This window comes from Perna viridis, chromosome 10 (genome assembly GCF_037379345.1).
Source record: "Perna viridis isolate PV_CMFRI_1.1 ecotype Kerala chromosome 10, ASM3737934v1, whole genome shotgun sequence".
Taxonomy (NCBI): Eukaryota; Metazoa; Mollusca; class Bivalvia; order Mytilida; family Mytilidae; genus Perna; species Perna viridis.
Window position 1 is genome coordinate 37,768,647 of NC_142454.1, and position 24,022 is coordinate 37,792,668.

Consider the following 24,022-nt stretch of genomic DNA (forward strand, 5'->3'; position numbering starts at 1 on the left):
ATAAATCATATAGGTATGGAATCTAGTAAAATATTTATGGAAATTTTTTTTAACAACTTGATATTGATGTTTTATGTTTTGATGCTCTTCTAACCCTTTTTTGAATTCGATTTTATAAACTCTTGCCTAATTTTATGTTAAAAATAAAATAAAAAAAGAAAAAAAAGAAAAAGAAAATGTACAGCTTGCATTTTTCCTCTTTGGATTGCAGATAGATAGAAAGCAATCCTTGAAAAAAAAACAAATATGCACAGCGCGTCAACATACATGTACCCCGAAGATATATACATCATGGTTAATACAACGAAATAAAAGAGTAATAAAACCAAGTTCAATTAGTGAGCCATGATAAAATATCTGATATTTGTCCACTACTTTCTGTAATAAAGAATCAATTCCGACATGTTATAGTGTTCATTTCCTTTTAAATCTACAGGAAGTCCATCATTTCTATCTTCTTTGTAAGAAGCAAATAATCAAGGAAAGAAAAAACATCAGCAGACGACGACAATAAAGTTTTGGATGCGATTTATTTGAGCAGGGTCATATTGCTTATGGACTCGTTTGTTTGCAAAGTTGTTCAATCTGGTTTTGTTGATAAAAATGTTTTAAGAAGTTAAATGTATAAAAGTATACTGGAAGCTAAACCTGATAAAAAGTACACAGACATAATTGTTTTCCTAAATAATAGTATATGCAAAAGAAGATTTTTATAGTTTTTAATTTCCTGATTTCAGACAGCGTTTAGACAGGTTATAAGAGATAACTTATTTCCTTTTTTCATCGTTTGGTTTTATGAAACCTATAAATCAAAGCTCCATAAAAAAAAAACCAAACAAATAAAGAACCAATGTTAAGAAAGAGACACATAATATACCGGTATGATGTTACAAAAATGCCAGCCACAATTCTTGTTTTAGCGTACAATAAAACAACTCCCATCTTTGCTAAGCGTAATACATAGGACAGAAAGCGTAATACATAGGTCAGAAAGCGTAATACATAGGTCAGAAAGCGTAATACATAGGTCAGAAAGCGTAATACATAGGACAGAAAGCGTAATAAAGGCAATATGAAGATCACATATTTGGTGCAAGGGAAAGCTTAAGACGCATTCATGAAAGGAAAATGGTTTTGAGAGGACATGGCGTATATTGAACCAGTGCAACCTGATCCAGAGGATGTTTACCTAAAGACTAGGCTGTAATAACTTATTCAAAACCAGTTATACAAGTAATGTGTAATGCATCATCGGTAAATCTAGTTCTTGAATAAGGACACAATTAGTCTAACTAGACTGCAATGATGCTAAGAACATGAATTAAATGTTACTATAACGCATAATAAGAAAAAGGAGCTCGACGTGTACCTTACTTAGGAAACGTGTATCTAACATCTTGTTAAGAGGATGTCCATGTAAAAATCAGGCAGATCCTATGATATGGGTATTTTATCCCACTGAATTGTTTGTTCCAATGTATTATCATTAGTATGTCAAATAGTATAAAGTTCGTTTTAAATCGACAATGTATAGCTCAGAAATGATTTTAAGGTCCCCCCCCAAACCCCCCCCCCAAAAAAAAACCAATTTTGCTCAAATTAAAGAGTTATCTCCCTTTCTTCAATGACTTTCAATGCTTTTTATGTTATTTATTTCTCTTTAACAATTGCACTTAATTAGAAACCAACATTGAACTTTGGATTTGTGGTATAGAATCGATGATTTTTTTTTTTTAACAAAAGTTGTTATGTGCCATCTACTGACTGTAGACCATGTAAATAATTACATGTAGTGTATCATTGCAGATAAGTTTAGGTTTGGATTTTGAATTTAACTTTATATTGATACACATTTCGAACCTATGTCATAAATATTGGATGTCAGTGCAAAATGAAAATTAAAAGAAATATATCATTTCATTTGGTACCGTGTTTTTTGCAAGATGCATATCAGCTGTGTAAATGAATCGAACATAATTTGAACTGTTTCAAAGGATAAACAGGACAAAACCTTGCCTGGGTAAACATTGTTTAAAAAGAATATTAAACTGAACAGAGCATAAATATAATTTTTTTTCAGGAATTTATCACATCTTTGATTTGTCTACAACTTAGGCTTTGTTTGTAACACTTGAATTGTGTAAAGAAAACCTCCACAAATTAACAATCATTCTAAAAGGCGACACAGTATTTGTTTGAATATTGACTACTTTGCAATGTTAACAATTCTGTGTCAATTTACTTTTCATAAAATACAAAACAAGATATACTTTGGATTATGATGTTAATTTTAAATGAACAAAGTACTATTTAGAAAAGTCATTAGTTAAATAAATTCTATTGTGTTTTTTGTGCGGCAAAACCTGTTTGATGTACAACTTTTGAATGGAAACTTACCAGTTGTATAAAAACATATGATATATATGTTATATATCATTTGTATTGCCAACGCGCAATGAAGGAGTATAAGTTAAAGAGTAAAGCAGTTTTTTTTTCTATTTCAGAGCATAGTTATACAATGAAGAAGTGAAAAAAAGTAAAAGGTTTGTCCTCCATTAACAGGTACAAACCAACTTTCGCTGATTCTATTTCCGGTTCGTTTTGTTCGTCGTCTGGAACGAACCATCGTACAAACCAATAATTGAACACAAATTTACGGTATAAGTTAAATGAACCGTATAATGGTAAGTACCCCTGATTTAGTAATAGTGTATGCATGTCCTGCTCATATACTCTCAAATATTCTATAATGACTTAGAGCTGCACAGAGTTAATTGACACATTTCGTGTGTATATATTGACATCAGCATTCCATCATTAATTGTATCATCCTCTTTTCTAAAACTAGTCATGCACTTTTAAAATAATGTATTCTTATCATCTATAAGGCAGTACGTTCATTTCTAAAGTACATTAGTACTCCACTACCAGCGCTAAAATCATTTAAATTAACAAAAAAGGTGACAATAGACAGCACAGAGCATGTATGCATAAACCCATTGAAATATAAAAAATATGTATCAAATTTTTGGAATGTAGTTACCTTCATCGATATCATCAGAAAACCTCTCGTTTTAGCAGAAAATTCGTAAAGGACATATCTTAGAAAGATCTAGAACAAATGATTATATGATTTTTAAAGTTTGCATTCGAATTTCAAATTTTGAATGGAATGATAATGGTACAGCTTAATATTATATACACGGTTCTTTACAATTTGTCCTTAAGATTTTATGATACATTTGACCCCCATGTAGCTGGTATGCGCGATAATAAAATTATGAACGACCTACTCAGTGTATGAGATATAACAGTTGCCTGTCTTTCTAGATATAATGAGATATGATCGGAAATTTGGAAATGTTCCATATACTTCCATAAATACAATTTCGATAAAATATAAAGGGAATTCAAACGCTGCACAGCTTTAAAACCATTGCTCCAAGTGAATGAATGGTTCATATCCAAACTACGTAAGTGAAGTAAATATGCATATGCAAATTTAAAACTACAATGTTATTTCCACCAAAAGGGCTATAAAATAGTCTTGATCTTTACGCAAAATAAACGTTTTCAAGCCCAGACGTCACGAGACATCCATTTTTTAAGAATAATTGAACATCTGGGTCTAGTTTATAAGAAATAAAATCGTGCTGCACATGCACATCAACAGTTAAACTGTCTACAAAAAAATGGCATACCATTAAAAGAGATATTGATCATTTAAAGATACATAGCAGCAATGGCAGATCCAAAAATTAAAAAAAGGAGGGTGGGGATCCAGACTATCATTTGATCAATTACCCTACCAATTTTGCTTAAAAATTAAACATATTTCCAACAATTGGGGTCCAACTTAAGAAAATTAATCGGCAATTGTAATAGCATTTTCAGTGTTGAAATTTCCAGTTAAATCAGGCAGTTATAAAATTTTGAAATGGACTCGTATGTGCTAATTTTTCTGTGCAGGCTTAGGTGTTATTTCACCGTGGTAAATGCAACATATCATTCCCATTCATATAATATTAAATATCTATTGCTATAATATTGGTTGTAAGAACAATCATTGTTCGCTCTAAAAATAAATACTGATATGTCTCAAATAACATAACAGCAAGGAATATTCAAAGGTACACGGATTCGTGTGAAAACAAAATATATTCCAAGAACAAAAGATTTGACAAGGGAAATACACACACAGAACCATGAAATAACAAACAAATAACACAAAGGAAAAGAAACACAATGTAAATATACAACCCGAACTCACCTTAAACTTGAAACAACATAAACCAGGTGCACATGACGATCCGCGATTTCATTATGACGATCATAAAATTTTTGTACTGATACATGTAACTTTAATCTTGTAGCAACAAAACCTAATTGTAAAAACGAAAAGTCTGAATATTTTCGGCAACGTTTTGCATATCGATTATACGAATACATGTTTTTTTTGATAAATTAATCAAAATTTTGCATTTTTCTTTACAATTACTAATACAAATTCAAATACCTTTCATCTTGCATATATAAAAAATATGAAATGCCGAACCTGAAAAAATGTTGTCTTTAGCTTGTACACACACCAAACACAGGTATTAGTCGTGTAATTGGTTAAAGTCATACCCTGACAACACTCTAAGCCCATGGGATTTAAATGACCTGCAGATATGCATTTATCACTTTACCAATATCTATTGAGTGTAATGTGTTGAAGCTTTAGTATGTTTGATTTTAATTTTTCATTGACGCTATAAATGTCAAGAAAGAAAACTGTCTGATCAATTTATGAGATATATGTATTCTATACAACAGGAAATCATAATTAAGCTAATGTTTGTAGCCAAAGTTACTATTGATTTAGCATACACAAACTACCAAGTGAAGAACTATATGATGCTTAGAAGCATTCTCCAAACAACGAATGACGTTCGAAACTTACTCCAGAGGTTAAAAACAGCCTTGTAAAAAATGGAAGAATCTTGCAAAGTCAAAACAAACGATTGTTTGAATTAAATAATGCTTGTCCGCAGCGGTCTGTAAGGGAGGAGTATTGGACAGGTGGCACTAACAGATCCGGTATACTTAGCATACTTAAATGTCTAGATAACCAATGTAAAAATCACAACACAAACAGTGTCATCTAAGAATATATGACCGTCATTATGTTTCAGCAAAACGTATCTATCTTCATCTATTTTTTTTCAAATGGATATTTATTGAGATATAAAATGATAAAAGAAAATAAGGGTAATATACATTAGATATCCCAGTTATTCTTCAGTAGGAACAGCTTTTTCTCCTTAGTGCTTCATTTTCGAGCACAAAACCATCCCAACATATGTATCGTCGTAACTTAAGGTATTAGATATGTGGGTTTAACAATAATTACATTTTTAAAAATTATTTCTTGATGATTAATAGAAATTGTTTAGAACATATATTGATAATGAAAATCAAACACACAGTATAATTAAGGTTATTTGCGATTCCTAGTCAAGTCTCCAAATTTAACATATGTATAGAATACATGGGTAAAAACAAACAACAACGTAAACCAAATTGTTTTATTTTAGAAAAAAAGAGTTATTTTCTTGAAGCAATTATAAAATATGGACGCTCTCATTCAGTTGTCGTGATTGAAGCATAAAACATGACATAATCCATTTAAATGCTTACATAAAATGTAAGTATGATGAAGATAGTAGCACACAGCATATATCAAGCTTTGAAGTTTATTGTATATCCTTTTAGGTGCACACCTTATCTGAAAAAAAGATAAATAGATGAGATCAGTAATATTAATCAAAATACATAATTGTAAACACCACGTAGGATATCGACAATTTCCTTTGAACAAAAGAGTAATCAAGGGAACAAAAGGTTATAGCGGTAATCAAAAGAATGCAATCCAGGGACAAAGACCAGACATGGAAAAAAGACATACACAACAAAAAACACAAAGCAACTAAAATCATACACACAAAGCAATAAAAGCAAATGAGCAACTCGGACTCCACTAAAAACTTGGAGCATGGACCAGGTGCACAGGTAGGGTAAGCTTCCTCCGCTTTTCTAGAAACACCCGCCGAGTTGCTAATAAAAGGTCAAATCACAAGTAACGTCAAAATTATGACTTCGCTGATAGACTAAAACGTACGATTTGAACGTTTAGACAGAAAATGTAATCGAATCTGTTTTTTTTTTCGACGGCAATACTAAGATCAGTTATAATCAATAATTATGTATATCGTTCTTTCTTATGATTTATCAGATTTCATAAAATGCCCTATAAATATTTCTACCCACACAATCATAACAAAGGAGAACAAGTTAATTCATCTTAATTTCACACTAAGATAATACAAAAAACAGTAATGAAATTCATGATATGACTACGTACCATTATCTCAAACTCCGTCTTCGATTTCCCTGTACCTTATCGTCGCTTGCTCAGCAATCTATGCATTGTCCCTTGAAAATACAGTACCGTGTTATGAGTTTCTACTTATCTGTTCATTAACTGAAATAAATGGGTTTAAATAATGCTTTAGAGTTGTAAAGGAAACAGAAGCTGGCGAAAAATGATAAGGACAATCATTTACAGTATAATTATAAAGAACGGACGAGATTTTCCATACAGAACTTGGGTGCGAGAAAAGAAAGGCGTTACCTGTGAACGTACATATGAGAACAATAAACGCATATTTCTTTAAACAGGATTATATTCGGTCACCAGAAGCTGAAAGTAGCGTTTGAGAAAAGTGAATCGTTATTAACAAGTATTGTTTCATTGAGTTATCATCTAAGAGTAATTTTTCACGGCAGTTTCGAAAATTACTCCATTTATGATCAACCATATATATTATACAAAAAGACCATTTAAACTAAGATATCTTTGTACTACTCATCGTATATCTTGTGTTTAAAGAAAGAAAAATAAGGCATACCTTTATACTGCATATCACGTTGCATAGAACATCCTTTGGAAGCCTGGAAAATAAATGGAAGAACTAAGTTAACAACACCCACAAATGCTATTTGACATTTGATATTTAAATCATTAAATAGCACTGATTAAGATAAACATCTGCATTTACTATTTTGGATTAAAGAACTAACTTTTGAATGTCTCTGACCAAAGCTTTAATACTTTTGTTTGAACTTTGAACCTTTAAATCAAAAGAGATTATATAACCATATTATACAATAAAAAAATCCCTTGTCCACAAAGAATGCTACAATATTTTGTAAATCTAAATTAGAAACAAGAAAATATCAAATGCCTAAAAATTGAGATAAAAATAGTAAGTTGAATTGACATTTTACGCTTACAAAATTAATATTCGTTCGAACAGTCCGTTGATTAATTTCCTGTGTTGGTCTGTAGTTATTGAACATTAAAGCCTGTGGATTTTCAGGAGTATCCTGTCGTAATGTTCTAAATGCACTTATCTGAAATATACAAAGATAATTTACAAACTTATTTTTCCTTACAACGCAACAGTTGCAAAATTGAAATTATTTAGAGTTTTCTTTTTTCAATCTTACTTTTTTTCACATACATTGTTTTTGTTTTTATCTTCATCCTTCTCCATGACTACCTATTCTAATTCATACTTGTTCATATATGTTTTACAAATTCTGGACTTCGTTTTAAAGAATATCAACTCATTACACTGTCATAGGAATGATTCGAAATGTTTTAGAAGAAAACTTTGAAAAGTAAAATGCAGGATAATGTTATATATACAATCTTATAAAGCATGTTAAACCAAAGTCTTCCAAAATATAGTTATATTTGAAAGGCCATAAAAGTTATACACACATGTTTTAAGAATTAAAAAAAAAGACAAAGAATATATATATATATATATATATCGAACACAACTTAAATGTAAAACAGTGTAATCTACCTGTTTTTTATTGATGGAAATAGGTCTATTCATAATAATCCACGTCACCGTTTCATGGCATCCGGGTTGCGTTAAAGAGCCCTCATAAGTCATGAAATGGTGACTGCCAGGTATTAACTTTCCTATATTTAAACTAGTTATGTTGACTTTGTCTCCTGAAAAGAAACTAATAAGCCTAGTACCTAAATATCAACTTAATGTTATTATGAGATATAGGAAAAAAATATTTTGTATTTTATTTTCTTAAAAAAATGGATATGAAAATTGTGAAAAAGGTTTAAAAAGGACAAAAAGAAACTTTTAAAAACTTTAAAGAAAAATACTAACAACACCCCGTAAAAAATTCTATGTAAAGGTTACAAAGTTGTTTTAAATGATCTAACATTACATTCTGATTAATTTCAGATCGTTAAACAGAAATTAAAAGCAATTATTAATGTTGACTCAAGGAGGTAGACCTAGGGTAAGGGACATAACTCTTGAAAAAAGTGATCTTTTCGTATTATATTCAATTTCACCAAAGCTTTTCAAGCTTTCCTAGGAAACAGAATGAAATCAGTCAAAGTTACTTTCATGCTTACATGAGATTGATGTAAAATGGTGAATACAAACGTTCCAAGGATTTGTCCTTTACTATAAAACTACCTCCATAAGGAGACAAGGTGTGGGGTTAATTGAGCGTCTTTCCTGTTATAATACGAAAGCTATGTCACGTACCTTTGTATTGAATATGTTTCATGGAAGACGTCAATTTTGAAATTTCATGCTCTTGATTCTTTTCAGAAACCTTCAAGAAAATTGATCCCTTTAATGCTTCTAAACCTAGTACTTACTTTTCCAATGTATACACAAAATGGACGAGTTCACCAAACCAGTAGTCAGACATGTCTGATCCCGAAACATATCAGATGTCTTTTTCTTATTAATCAAAATTTGCAATCTTAAACATTTCAAAATACCTAAAACTCATATGCTTAATTCCTTGTTTTGTCATGGTAGAACCTCTTGGCGACGAATTAGGCTTCCTATTCTGATATTTTAGTTTTAAGTATTTCAATTAATTTTTGGATTTTGATCTTCATATATATTGTCTTCATTTTTGCAGAATTAAAAACATGGTACTTTTTTATATAAAATTGAGAAAATTCATTGTAACGGGTTTGTGTTTCCCGGTAATGTCAGTTTTAAATAAAGGTCAGTCCGACCCGAAGAAAGAAAGCTACTTAAGTTGTTGTAATATAAAATATAACGTAACTTTGTAATGTAACCTTGGTTCCCTTGATTACTCTTTTGCCTATTCATGTAACATTGTAGCTTAGCTTACCTGGAGAAATATTGCTAGTATAACTATTCCTCGTGAAAAATTTACGGCCTCTGAATAATTAAGATATAAGTCTGAATTATAAAACATCAACTGCATCTGGAACGAAATGACAATGAAAAACTGTATGACGTTCCATTCATCATTTTTTTTTCAAATACTGATACTTTATATTAATTACTAATTAGCTTACTGAGAAAACACCTAACGGATATCGGCCTGGTTTGAAAGAAATGATTATGTGATTGGTACTTTTGTACTTTTAAAGAAAAACAGTTTGTGTACAAACGTAGTGTTCCAATCTTAACTTATTTAGCACAACTTGGTCAAAAAAAAAAAATTCTATTTACAAAATTAATGAAGGTTTAATCTCAGAGATATAATTGAATTTAAAACACAACAAAATAAGATTGTAATGGGGTGATATGTACCTCAGCACTAAAATGTTTCCCATCGACCACGTGTTCCGATCCAAAACTGTCATGACCTCCGAAATGAAATTTAATTTGATGAAGCTTGTAAACGTATGACAGCGGTCCTAATGAAATTAACACTTTACTTGACGTATAGGGTTGAAAGGTCACATCTGTTCCCTTGTTTATAAGGGTACCATTTATCTGAAACGTTAAGTAAATTAATAATAAAACAATACATCTAAATCGTTTTTCTTTGCCTTTTGTGTCCTGTTTTTATTTTTACTTATTTCTCTTATATTCGCTGTATGTCATGTTTTCATTAACTATTGAATTTATAACATGATTACGCTTAACAGCACTCGTACTTATTTTTTTCCAATAAGCAGGTTTATCGAATGCTATGTTAGAAAAAATAGGAGTACAGTATGGTCCATTGAAACCTATGCTTATGTTTAACCACAACTTGATTCAACTCTTGAATGGTACAAACCTCCCATTTACACCACAAAATATCCCCATTCCTCATTAGCCCCATCCCAATTCCCCATAAAATCACCATGGCTTTTATCTTCAAAATATTATACTAAATTAGATTTATCAACTTGAATATTTATAATCCTTGGACATTCAAACTATTGTTTTTTAACTAAATTAAATACATTTTCAAACTTATTTTCCTATTATTACCATTCCTCATCCCCAATATACCACAAATGAAAAGTTTTTCGATACAAGAACTGTAAATATATAACAGAATGAATGAACATAAGTCATTTTAAAATAGGATCTTGCCGTATGGAAGCGTTTAACATCAATTATATCAAATATATTTGGTAATATTGTATGCATTCGAAAATATAATCTATAATAGTGTCCCATTATTGAAATCAGTTCTGAGGTTATCAATTATTAGTTAAAAAAAGAATTTACGTATCGAAAGTTCATTGCTCTTTTGCACCTTCAAGAATATTGTTACGGAAATATAGGATTTTCTACAAAGTTTACCGTCACCTTTATCTTATCAAAATATAAAATAATATATCTTCTCATCCGGGTACTAGAATCAAACAAATTTGTATACTAAAATATTGGATATTGATGAAAATATCGAAGTCTCAAAACAGAAGGCGAAGGGAAATAACATGACCCAAACATGAAAGCAAGAAACAAGGACGATCCATTATCACAATGTAGTTAACAGAACAAAGTACAATTGTATATGTAAAAACAGAAAACAAGAAGTCACTACAAAATCTAAAGCATTAGTGATATAAACTCCCACAAAATGGGTCGAACTAAATGTCTTTAATTTTGTTCCCAACATTATGTAATGTTTCAGAGTTCTCCTTATCATTATCTTCATTTTTTTTAGTGCCAATTCAGGACTTTTGGAGTACAAGCTGCTTCGGTGGTATTATGTCTATTTTGCCAAATTTGTTTCGACTTTACTTGATAATGGATCAGGTTAGTGTTTGGTAATTTTGTTGTTATCCTTATCCGAGAATACATCAGCAGCTATGTCATTTAGTATTACGTTCTTACTCGTTCGTAAAAAGTATGTAAAAGTTTTTACAAGATTGACAACGACTCTTACCGTTTCTCCTGTAATTTTTATTGGTCGTAATCCTGGGTCAAATAGTAAATCCTTTGGTACAATGTTGATAGGAGACTGATTCTTTCCTTTGGAACACAGCAACCAGTTTGTATTAATTTTTCCCCAGTTATGTGGACCTAATAGAAATAACAGAAAATAGGAATGATAAAGCTTCACTGGCAAGCTTATACAATTGTTGGTATCGCTGCGGTATTAACAATGATTTGCAAAAGAACAAAGATATCATAATGTAGAAAAAACCTGCACTTACCTGAAACGCGAGTTCAATTTCTGTTGTTATAATTAGCTATCAGATGACTCTCCAAAACGATATACTCTCATATCATATACAAATACGATGCATTGATACCATTCTTTAACCAGCATTTTATTCAGACCAGGAAAAGCAACAGACAAAGAAAGGTGTTAATCGTAAATGAAACAAAACAGCAAAAATAATTTTATTAATAGTTTTATTAGAACTGTCAACACCATTTTATTGTTTTTAACGAAGTTTAAGAATTGTTGACATCAACGATGAAACCATATTAACAGCCAAATTTGCGAAGAAAAATGGGCTGTGATTCCTGATGAATGTAATCTATGATCGACCTTGGCCGGCAGTTTGATATAATTCGTAACTTTATTTAAACCTTTAATTAGATTTAGTCGTACAATTTATTTTGACGCAAGAAAACAACAGCTGTGACAGACAGACAGACTTAAATGAAGCTCCTTATTAGTTAAAAACCTCCAATTCAGAGTAAAGTATAATTGATCATATGCCTTCTATCCTGAATCCTATACAGTTCATGAAAAATTAATTAATTTCCTGAACATTAAAACAAACTGTGTATCACTTCTTTGTGACATGACATGACATTGATAAAATCAATTCGTCTTCGTCACATGTAATTTTGTGAGAAAATAAAACAAAATGAATTCCTTCAATTTTATATCGGTTCTCTATTATTTGAATACAAGCTTATCTAATGGCTTTTTGTTGCCTGATGCTGACTTAATATGGTGAGAAGGATAGTTATTGTTCGAAAGATCGTACATGGCATTAATCACTAGAGAATGATATTGCATTATCGTAAATAATAATTATGGTGTTACCAGAGTAAGACCACTGACAACGGCTGTCATAATTGTAGCGGAAAACGACTCCATTTAATTACACTTCAAGAGATTTATGTTATAGTATCCTGGTTCCGGGACTACGTTCCAGGGATTAGCTACTAGCAATACACTATCACGATATTTGTATATGTATATTGCGATCGGGAACCAGTCTAATGTTATAGTTAGTTAGTAGTGTCGGTATTAGATTTACAACTGTTTAAACTGAACCCTTCCGACTAACAAGTTATTTGGTTCAGACTGGTGTTCGGTTTGCCTGGGTTGAAAATACATGAAGTAGGTAGACCTAGGGTAAAGGATATAAATCAGTGATATGTTTGTATCATATTCAATTTCACTTAAGCCTTTCAAGCCTTCCCTGGAAACAGAATGAAGTCAGTCTAAGTTTGATGCTTGAAAGCGATAGATGTAAATGGTGAATACAAACGTTCCAATGATTTGTAAGAGTTATGCTCCTTATCATAGGTCTACCTCCTTAAAGTCAGTATAGGGACTTCAAAAAGTGTCTGGGATAGACAGATTTTTTGATAATTCAGGGTTTGGTTTCGACAGGTTTTTCTGTATTTGTTGAGCAAGGTATTATTGCTAGTATCTCTCAAGCTTGGAGAACATAGACTGAGATAATAGAAGTAACTGAACTGAAATTGCCAAATCTCTACGGCTCAAAAATATGTTTTTTTGATAAATCATTAGGACGTGGTGTTGTGACTGATAGAAATACATTGAATAAATAACTTTGACTTCGTGGGTGTTATAGAAGTATAATTAAATACGATATGTCTCGAGACTCAAATAGATGTATGAATACGATTTCGCGGCTCTGATAAAAGTACTTTGAATAATACAATGTCATGATCATGTAATACATGTAAGTACAGCATGAATAAATGACAACAACATGTGGTGGCTATTTCAGAAGTACTTTGAATAAATGACTTCAATTTTTTATTGCTTTCTAAAGTGGGAATGAATCTGTCGAAACAATAATCACTCAACTAATTTTATGTCAATACAAAAATACCAATCATATATATTGCAGATTTTGATATTCAGAACACGTGTTCCAGAAGTAATATAAATATGTAAGGTGATCTAAAACAAAAAATCAATTATAAGAACTTATAACCAAAACTTTTGAAATAGGAAGCCATATCAATCACTGAAATGTCCTACCATGTGGAATACAAGGAATGAAGCCTCGGTGTTTCAGGTTTGAAATTAATTTGTAAGACTTCAAACACTACGAATGCAATTTAGCAGTGTAGTATAAATCAGTCATTTAAATGTATAAAGTGCAACTTAAACCAGAATCCCTTTCTGACTTTAAGACTGGCTTGGTTTAGACAGATGTTCAGTAGACCAAGGTTCAAAATACATTTAAATTGATAGAAACGTGGTTTAAAAATTATGGGTTTAAACATATTATAGACATGTGTAATTGTATATTCACTTGGTTAATTACCCGGTCGTCTGGATGTACTGAAATATTGCTGTTCGGGCGTTAAACCGGAACAATCAATCAATCAATCAATCAATCAATCAATCAATCAGCTTAATTACTCCCTTCCTTTAGAAATGAGATTTGTATCAAGTTTTTAAATGGTATAGGCGGAGTAGCCAAATGAAGCAAGATAACGTGCAGAGTACCAGAGACAAAATGTAAACAAATCAATATAAACGTGTAATATTTTAACGTTACATATAAGTAAAAAAAGTCGTAATGGTTATTTTTGCATTAAAAACAATGAGCAAAAGTTTCAAATAGCATATTTTACAAATGAATAAACTGATTCTAAAGCTGAATATGCATATATCCTCATGTTTATTTTCTAATTGCTCATTTACATGACTGCATTATATACTTTTACACATGAGATAATTCTAAAGCCAATAAAATGTTTTTACCAGTTGATAAGTTAAATGTATTTACCTGATACTCCTTCGTACATCCACCATTCCTGCCAAGGTGAATTACATTCTGAAATCACATTATTTTACCTATAAAACACCATAGCTAGCTTCTGTAAAAAATTGTATACGTATGCAAACTTGAAAAACGTGAAACATAACGTCATTCTTCAATGGGGAAATAGACATTAAAATGATAAACTTAATACTACATATTCAATGTATCATAACTTTACGTTTACTGAAACGTATTTGTTTAGGCAGATTACTAGGTTTTCTTTTTAAAGTACTTACATCTAATCACTAAGCAACACAATCTATATAACACAATAAGATTGATGTAATTCTGGGGAAATGTCTGGCAAGATGTCGTGTTGACCCTTATATAAAAACTCCATTAAGTATTTCAGCAAACATCCTTATATTCAATATATTTCCTCAGTTCATTCACAATTCATTAGATAATTAAAATACCATATGGTTGAATTCTTTTGAAAGATTAACTGATTGAAACAACTTTTAGTGACTTGGCTTTGTATTAGGAAGGATTGACGATTTGACGGTTTTTTTTATATTGAACTGGATAGGTATATTCAATTAACTAGTGACATACTAAAAAGTCGTGCAGGGAGAAAAACGTTTTATTATTCAAAATCAAGCGATAGAAAACGGAGAATACGAAGAATTCCTACTTATTTAAAGTAACTAATGTCATTTGTATAGGAAAATAACGTTATATTTGAAAGACTTTGGTTAAGCAATTAATTGCTGTCTTTGTAGTTCATGTTCATTGAGATCAGAGAAAAACTGACTTAACATTTATTAGTAATTTTGGGGATTCAGACCAAAAGCAGTCAACATTTGAAAATGTAGCTTGTCAAAAAGTGCATTATTCATTGGATTATAAAAGATATTCTTGATAGGATTTTAAAAAAAGATTCAATTGACTTCCTTTTCATAATTACAGAATTAAAGTCAATAATTTTGGGTTTGTGTCTATTTACAAGTTACATTAAGATACTTTTGTACGATTTTACGAATCATGCTATGTGCTACCATGCATTGAAGAATTTTTATTCTATACGTCATACCTTAAAAAAATTGATGATTTTTCCTGATGTTTATGATGAATGATAACTTTATAATATTAATGGTAGAACTTCAACTTTAACCATTTTAAATTCATTTTACATTTTTAATGAACTTTACTCCATTCTTTTAAGTTGTCAGTCTTGTTTCAATGAGAGGATGATCAAAACATTTTTCTGCAGAAAACAGTTCTATAATAATTATTTAAAACAATTATTGGCAATATTTACATAACCAAACAACTATCCAGCCATCTATCTCTCAAGATAAATTAGTCAAGGCAATGTTTCATTTAAAGCATCATTTATATTGATGATGTTCCTCAGAGGACACATAAAAACAATTACATGACATGATTCCTAGTTATCTTGAGGGTTCTATTCGTTGTTTCCTTGCAAAATTGAAACGTTCTTGAATGATGTATTTTCAATAATTCGGAGATATCCGACTGATCAATTGAACTGCTTCACCTGATAAATATACCGTTAGAACGTTTAAAGTTTTTTGGTGTATTGATGTCAAGATGATTTTTAGATATAGGAAACTATTAGTTATTGAATACAGATTTATCAAGTGGAGCACGGTGCATTAAGGTTGCATTAAGAAGTATCTAACTGAACTGGGCCATAGGTATTGTACGTTGTCATCTGACTTGTATTCCTAATTGTGAAATCGCGAGAATCAAAATATCATTAAACACCCAGATTTCTAAAAGAAAATAACTTGACGGAGTCCAAAATAAGAAATTGATATAACGAGCAGCTCTGAACAGGTAATATGGTATCACGATTAACGGAAGACTCAATATTTTTTGTGTTTCGAGATATAATTGGTGAGAATTATCATGACGAGCGTAATGCATAGAATGAAGTGAGCAGTTAACCTATTATACTTTAGGAGTGATCCGGCAAAATATCCCATGATCTAAAAAATTTAAAAAAGATAACTTACCCCCACACAAACAAAATAATAAAAAAACAAAAAAAAAAAAAAAAAACCAAAAGAAAAAAAAAAAAAACCAAACAAAACAAAACAAAATCAAACAAATTAAAACAGTAACAATACAAACAAAACTTAAAACAAAATCAGAAATCGTATAATATAGTACTTGGATTATAGGTAAACCAAAATGTAATGTTTTATTGGTTTCCAGATCAAAGTCGACACAGCTGGCACTTCGATGAAAATACGTGAAATGTAATATAATTAAACTAAAACAAGGGCTACGTACTAGTCATTTAACGCAAAAATAACTTTAAGAATCACAGAGTGAATAGGAGCTTCGAAATAAACCAGTTTTCACTCTTAAATCATATGGAATTCAATGACATTGAATTGTGTTTTCAAGCTGGCATTGAAAGAGGGATATCATGAACTGATCGCGTTATTTTATTATTCTTTAAAATTAATTGAGATATTGGATTATTATTTGAATATATTGCAGGACTCCAATATCTTTGAAAAAACGTCCGTCAGACAACGAACCAAATAGTACCCTACTTGTTAAAAACCATGCCATGGTTTAGGCTTTTATATATTGTAGGGCTATTACTTAACCACTAGATCTTATCAATACCTTTATTTTCACAAAACATGCTATAAGCTACTAATTGTAAACAATACTCAAACCAGTGATGAGAAATTAAAACTAATAAGACAAATAAGCAAAGCAAAGAAAGGAAATATAAAACTCAAGAAAACAAATGAAACTCTTTTTTAGTGAAGTCCAAGACGCTCATTTGCTTTTGTTACTTTGTATGTATGATTTTAGTTACTTTATGTTCTTTGTTGTGTATATCTATTTTCTTTGTCTTTGTCTGGTCTCTTTGTCCTCGGATTACATTCTTTTGATTACCACTATAAGCTTGGTTCCCTTGATTACTCCTAGACATGTGTATGAACTATAAAAGGCTTGACTAATGTTTGCCGATTACCGTAACCACTATCAACTATCATATCCTATTATGCAAAAAAGAAAACCAAAAAACAAAAGTAGATTTTTTTAACAAATTTGACTTACTTTTTCTTATTCTAAAGGTTGATATACAATGGGCCGACCTCAAGTAAGTCTAAAGTATTCTACTTTGCCCGTTTGTAAAATTAATATATTTCATGTATCATCGCACGAAAGTATCAAACTATAATCTTCTAAATATATCTCAAACGAATGAATAACATTGAATAGATATCATTTTATTATGTTATTCATTACTAAAATGAGTCTTACCTGCTACTATAAATAACTTGAATATTAGAAATCCATATGACAATTGAAAATAACACAATGATATATCTATAAGCATTTTACACTAATATACCAAACACTTATCGAGTTAGCACCAAAATGATATAACTTAACCAAGCAGTCAAATAAAACGTAAAGCAGGTATTCACAAATAAGACAACGTTTTCAATTGGATCGATGGTAAACTCAGAGAACCAATCAAAATAGATTTACATAGGTTTTGTCTCGAATATGTTTGGATTTTCATTACGGTTGTCAATTAATTTAATAAGGTAATACACAATACCTAGACTGGGTTCACACAGAGAGGTTTCCTGTCGTTCTTTTTGTTCTTTTTTGTGTTGTAAAAACAAATTATGAAGTATTCATTGAATGAAGTACCAGCACGCAAGCTATTGGAAAGCTGACACGAGAGATGAAAATCGTATTAGTATATCGTTCCCAGTAAGAATTAAGCAGGACAAAATTATGAATGTAAATAAGACTTCAAGGAATACCTGAACAACGTTTCACTCAGCGGGTGTTTTATGAAAAGCAGAATATGAGCATTCTACTGGTGCACCTTGTCCATGATCTCAGTTTCTAATGGTGTCTGAATTTGTACGTGCTATTTTGGTTATTTTTATTTGCTTTGTTACACGTTTCTGTTTTCCCTGTCCAGTTTCTGTCTTTTGATCATTTTATTTTTATTTCCGCTCAAAGTTAGGTTCCCTTGAGTACTTTTTCAAAGCAATATTAACAACACTTCATTACTACAGATGTATTGTTTTACCATAATATACAATTTTTATATAAAGAATTACTTTACAAGCATTTCGTTTCATTTACTGTTCACAATCCAAATCGATGCATACAGATGTCACAGTGGTACGAGTTCGAGTCCCGCGGAGGGAACGACCAAAAATTTGCTTCGCAAAATTTGACAGTTCTGACATCGTTGGGAATTTTTCAGACCCTTCTATAAGTTTACGTATCTTCCTTGTATCAATTTGATCTGATGGAGCAGTGTAGAGAATAGAGTCGCCACATTCTGAGACGTATAATATTTCGCAAAATTTGACAGTTTTATATACTGTGACGTATATTAACAATTTAGAATGGATCTGTTTCAAAGCGTTTTACACGGCTCTTACTATGAGTGAAAGTGTAAAAGAAAAAAATACTATGCTTTCACGGAAGGTGGTCAATTATTGAACTACAATCTAGTTGTATCATCACATTAATGAAATAACATTTATGTTTTCCGAAAGCAATGAAGTATTTTGTATTTCAACTCTTTCATCGATCAACCACCTTTTATTTCATATGATTTAATTTAATTACTTTGTGGTCTGAATTGAAGCTATGAATCGGAAACAATTTCGGTGACTATGCTCATCTGTTTGTACTTAATTTTTAAATTGAAAAAATGAGTAATGTATTTCAGTCTTTGATGCACTTTGATAGAGTAAAATAATTGCAAATAAAGCCTTTTTGATATTCGCGAGCTATAATTGTATCTTGTTCTAGTTTTATAGCATGACATGTTTGTAAAATACAGGTAACTTTTTAAAGTACATGGATGTGTTCGTTAAGGGAAGGTATGGTTAAAATGATGACATGTTTGTAAAATATAGGTAATATTGTAAGAACTTTTAAAAGTACATTGATGTGTTCGTTAAGGGAAGGTATGTTTAAAATGATGACATGTTTGTAAAATACAGGTAACTGTTAAAAGTACATGGATGTGTTCGTTAAGGGAAGGCATGGTTAAAATGATTCGCAAATTGTGAATTTTGGAACTGATCTACAACCGCGAATATTATGTTACGATTTAAGTAGTAGGTTTTTTCAGTTTGTTTACTGTCCAAGTTAATTTTGTGTACGAACCGCCACTATACTTGAAGAACTTGTAGCTTTTAAGTCTCTATCTTTGTAAGAATCATGCAAAATCTGAAAAATGTGATACACCCCAAAAAAGGCTACATATTTTTATTTTTGTAATTAAGTTGTTTTATGGCTCGATACTATGAAATGTGTATTTATTCATTCAAATCTGCCTGCTCTTAGGAGATTATCCACACTGAAAATCCAGTAGATTCCATTGTATTTGAGCACAATTTACAGAGTTATCTCCCTTAATTTTGAAGTCTACAGTGCATTCTATATGATTTTTATCTCCTAAGAGCACGGGTTATATGAAAACTACATATTAATTTCTGTTTACTATGACACTTCAAACAAAATATCAAAAATAAAAATATGTAGGCTTGTTACCCATGAATCACATTTTGCATGATCATTAGCTGGAGTACTACTTAAGTATCTCGCCTCATTGGTTTTTTGTCCTCCTATAATATAAACAGTAAAATCTGTCACTTCACTTCACCACTTTTTGTAGGTAAGTTCGGATTAGACAGGTGTTTGGTCTTACAAGATTCAAAATGCACTTTAATTACTAAAGGGGACTGTACAAAGTGTTTGGTTTAAACAAGTTTTAGAATTTTTCAGGGTTCAGTGCAGGTTTCGCTGTACTTGTATAAAAAACTAGCGTTGCCAACACTAGCTTTATTACGTACTATATCCATCGTTGTTATAGAACTTGCTGGATTTAATTACATCAATTTTGTTATTTCCATTGAAGGTTTCAATTTGTACTCAACAAAATTCTCTAATAGGCAAAAGTAAGAATGCAGTTTTTCTCTCCGACTGAAGTTAGAAATTTTGCATTGAGGTTTAAAGTCTTAGTGATAAGATTGAATAATAAAACAACAAAATATTAGATCTTTCTTACAAATGACTGGTTTGTGCAAACAACATTCTGCATCGTCATCAGGCCATCAAATTTCACGATTTCGGCACATGCATCTTAGGATGGAAGCTTTCTTATTGCTTATATGCTTAAAAGTCTTATATATTTAATATAAATATTAAAAACACCACTTACCACCCTACGAAATGGTAAGGCATATCTTGCTTTTCAAATTAATAATTCATATTGCCTACGAAATTTCACAAAAAAAGATGTTTACGTGAATGTTTTTCGTAGATAATTTCGTATTTTTTGTATTTTTCTTGAAATATAACATTTCATGATGATTTATTTCAAAAGAATCAATAAAAACAACAAAACTTTGCAGAGCTATATTGGAGTACAGATGTACCTTCGAAGTATGTAGATGCAATGAGTCCATATTCGTATAAAGTTTCCTAATAGTTTCAATGCAATTCAAATTTGAGAAAGTTATAAAACTGCTTAGAAAAGATAGTAATACCAAAGGTATACACGGAAGTTATTCTTTGACATTTTTAAGATTACCGAAAGAACAGCACATGAAGAACAATCCGTACACCAATACATAAAAAAACACAAAAAGCAAAAAAAAAAAAACACAAAAGACAAAAAAAACAAAAAAAACAAAACAAAAAACCCAAAACAAAACAAAACAAAACAAAACAAAACAAAAAACAAAAACAAAAACAAAAACATCAACACAGAAAAACAGCATAAACCCCACTAACACTGTAGTGAACTAGAGGGCTCCTGCTTTGTGTCAGATATTCACCGTTGCTGTTCATCGTAGGTCATTTCCAGTGGGGAGGAAAGGCATGTATAGCAATTTGAGGTCGCAAATCAAATTGGAAACATTCGCCCCATATTCTTTAATTTAAATCAGGTCATAGTGACAAATGCAGAACATTTGAAATGTATAGTCCTATCGTTGAGGTGTACGTAGGTTGTTACAGGCGTAATTGTCATAGTCTGAAAAAGTGCCGAATATGTGTTTGCTGTCTTACATTACATTTGCCAAAAATCTACTACAATATCAACATATGATAAGGTTTGGACTGTTTTCGTTCATTCTAACAAATGGTTAGTTCTTATATCAATTGTAAGAAGTTGTAAGAAATCACAAAGTTAATGGACATTTCATATCGTCAACCCGGCTTTATAAACAAATCGAGTGCTAGAAAGGTGAATCAATCGATTGGGATTATTTAAGAAGGTAAACCAAGAGCAATAACACGTCCATAAAAATACATAAACAAGGATAAACAACAGGAAAGATAAAAAATAAAAAAGACACACAAAGACGAACAGCACGAACTTCACCATGATAACCCGGGGAAGGGATGGTGAACTCAGGTCCACCGGAAGAGTGAGCAATTCCAGCATATTGTGAGACTCTTGTCGTGCTGCCTGATAATGAAGTGCATGTAGACAGTTTGTCATAACGAATGAACTAGTCATTCAATTAATATATTATTTATCCTGCCATTCGTAAAATTGCTCTTGCATATTTGTTGTCTTAGGTACCAGTGGAGATTCATGGTGTAGAAAACCCACCGAAAAAATTTTGCTTTTTTTTCAGTTTACGTATGCCATATATTTTACTGAATATAAAATCTGTACTTTTTAGAAAAAAATATACATTTACCTACCTCTAAAATAAATGAAATAAGACAAATTCAAGAACGATAACTTTTGAATAGTGTCAACTGCATACACAATCTATACATTCTTTTATCTCGAACGTACAACAACAGAATGACTGACTATAACTAACACTATGCAGTCAGTAACTGATTCTGAATCAGAAATAAAGTGAAGTCGGTATAGTTTCTCTTTTTACCCTTTGACCTTAGGGACGTTTCTCTATGGAAACGCAAGTCATCTGATCGCAATTCAGTTTCCCGATTGGCCAAATACTGATAACTCACTGGCGTTCGAAAAAAGCCGTATAGAAAATTGAAATCGCGGTGCACGTGCTATTTCATTGAATGAAATGTAGAAGAAAATTAGTAATTAGAACAAAATTTTACTGCTTCGGCTATCTTTTAGATACTACTTCATAGTACTTGTTTCAAATGCATGAATCACCTACTGTCAGATTTTTAATATGGACTTCTACTAAAACACGTGATTATGCTTCCACTACCAAGCTCTTTGTTTATATTAACTGTTCATGATATCATTCTTATAAGATATTTGTTTAATACAGAAGTATACATTTTTTTTCAAACACAGATATTAGTTTTGACAATGCAATAAATCTGATATTAACTCTTTTGACTATTTACAAACTAAAAGAGTCATGAAATTATATTTCTCGAGGGTTAACTTTTATTACCAATGTTCTTTCCATGACGATGTAATTTGTTCAGCAATTTTAAATATTCTTGCATGTTAAGTATATTTCATTGGGCAATTTTCAATGCAATAAAGGATAATAAAAACATTTTCTTCCATAGTAGTTATCCTGTGCCAATTTAAAGTAAATTATTATATGCAAAAACTTTAAATATCAATGCATAAAATCCCAAGGGAAGATAAGGTTAAGCAACGTTTCGATAAAAGAATAAAAACTGAAACAATAACAAAATAAAGCTCAATAGAAGCGGAGAGTACCTTCATCAAAACCTTTATCTAATTTGTAGGAAACACAAAATAAAAAATGGATAAAAAATATATATACAAACAAACAAATAATATCGCATTAACGACGTCCTACATGAAAGACCCTCCGTCAAAAAACAAGGCTTTGAAATATCGCAAAATGGCTAGAAAAGGAGACTATTTTCAAAACCACATTAGTAATTTACTTTCTGATGCAAGCACCTTTTTCATATATTATTTATGGAGGAATAAATTAAAAACTGCAAATCCCATTTACTATCTTGGTTCAAGCTTGAAGTGTGGTGTTTGTTTAATTGGTGGAACGTATAGTCCAATAGATGTAGTTTGTATTGTGGTATCTTTCATTCCAAACCCGTTGTTATAAATAATTTCAGTTAAATTTGAAATACAACGAAAAAAAATCCCTTTGATTTCAATATAAAACTGTTTTCCATTATGAACAAAAAAATGATTTAGTTCAAATGGTTTCAATTTTATTGCCATTAAACGAAAACGGAGGAAATTAAATTAAAACTTGTTTCATAATTCATATGCTTTTTTGCTCTTAAAATTTGAAATAAAAAAAATCAAAGTATGTAGTTTCATGTAAAATGCTTGGTAGATAAGCCACTAACAGGATTAAATGAAATTAACGTTTATATATTAATTACTTTGCGCATATTAACTGCACATATATAAACACCTGCTGTAGATAATACAGTGCCGTCGAATTTCTAATGCATAGGAATATGAGAATAACTTTATTAAATACTGGAAATCAAGACACCATTGATCTTTCTTCTTGAACTTTTTAATATTCGTCATTAAAACTGATGTTGTTTGCTTGTTTAACGTGCCAACTGAAAACAAAAGAATTCTATAATCCGAACAAAAATCGTTTCTCTGTATAGCAACCTTTTGTAAGGTTTTCGTATGTATTTCTAAAATATCTATTGGAAGCAAAAGGAAAAAATAAGAAAACTACATTGTATTTATATAAAACGTGAATA

General features: G+C 30.9%; 1 protein-coding gene across 3 annotated transcripts in view; it reads right to left on the minus strand.

The window, feature by feature from the left end:
• Positions 1-5,556: 5,556 nt before the first annotated feature.
• Positions 5,557-24,022, minus strand: part of LOC148605666 (carbonic anhydrase-related protein 10-like) — a 48,034-nt gene continuing 29,568 nt past the window's right edge. Inside the window, exons 1-11 of one of the 3 annotated variants that reach the window (XR_015916043.1) lie at positions 17,618-17,748; positions 14,324-14,371; positions 11,251-11,387; positions 9,672-9,857; positions 9,244-9,339; positions 8,637-8,706; positions 7,920-8,074; positions 7,339-7,458; positions 6,954-6,996; positions 6,407-6,526; positions 5,557-5,770 (exon numbers count right to left, since the gene is read on the minus strand). Coding sequence is in view for 2 of the 3 variants with exons in the window: in XM_088549755.1 (XP_088405881.1) it covers positions 6,443-6,477; positions 6,954-6,996; positions 7,339-7,458; positions 7,920-8,074; positions 8,637-8,706; positions 9,244-9,339; positions 9,672-9,857; positions 11,251-11,387; positions 14,324-14,371; positions 17,618-17,693 (966 nt within the window). In the remaining variant the exon portion in view is untranslated. Of the gene's footprint in view, positions 5,771-6,406; positions 6,527-6,953; positions 6,997-7,338; positions 7,459-7,919; positions 8,075-8,636; positions 8,707-9,243; positions 9,340-9,671; positions 9,858-11,250; positions 11,388-14,323; positions 14,372-17,617; positions 17,749-24,022 lie in introns of those variants that run through there. The other 2 variants (XM_088549755.1, XM_088549756.1) reach the window with 2 other exon arrangements.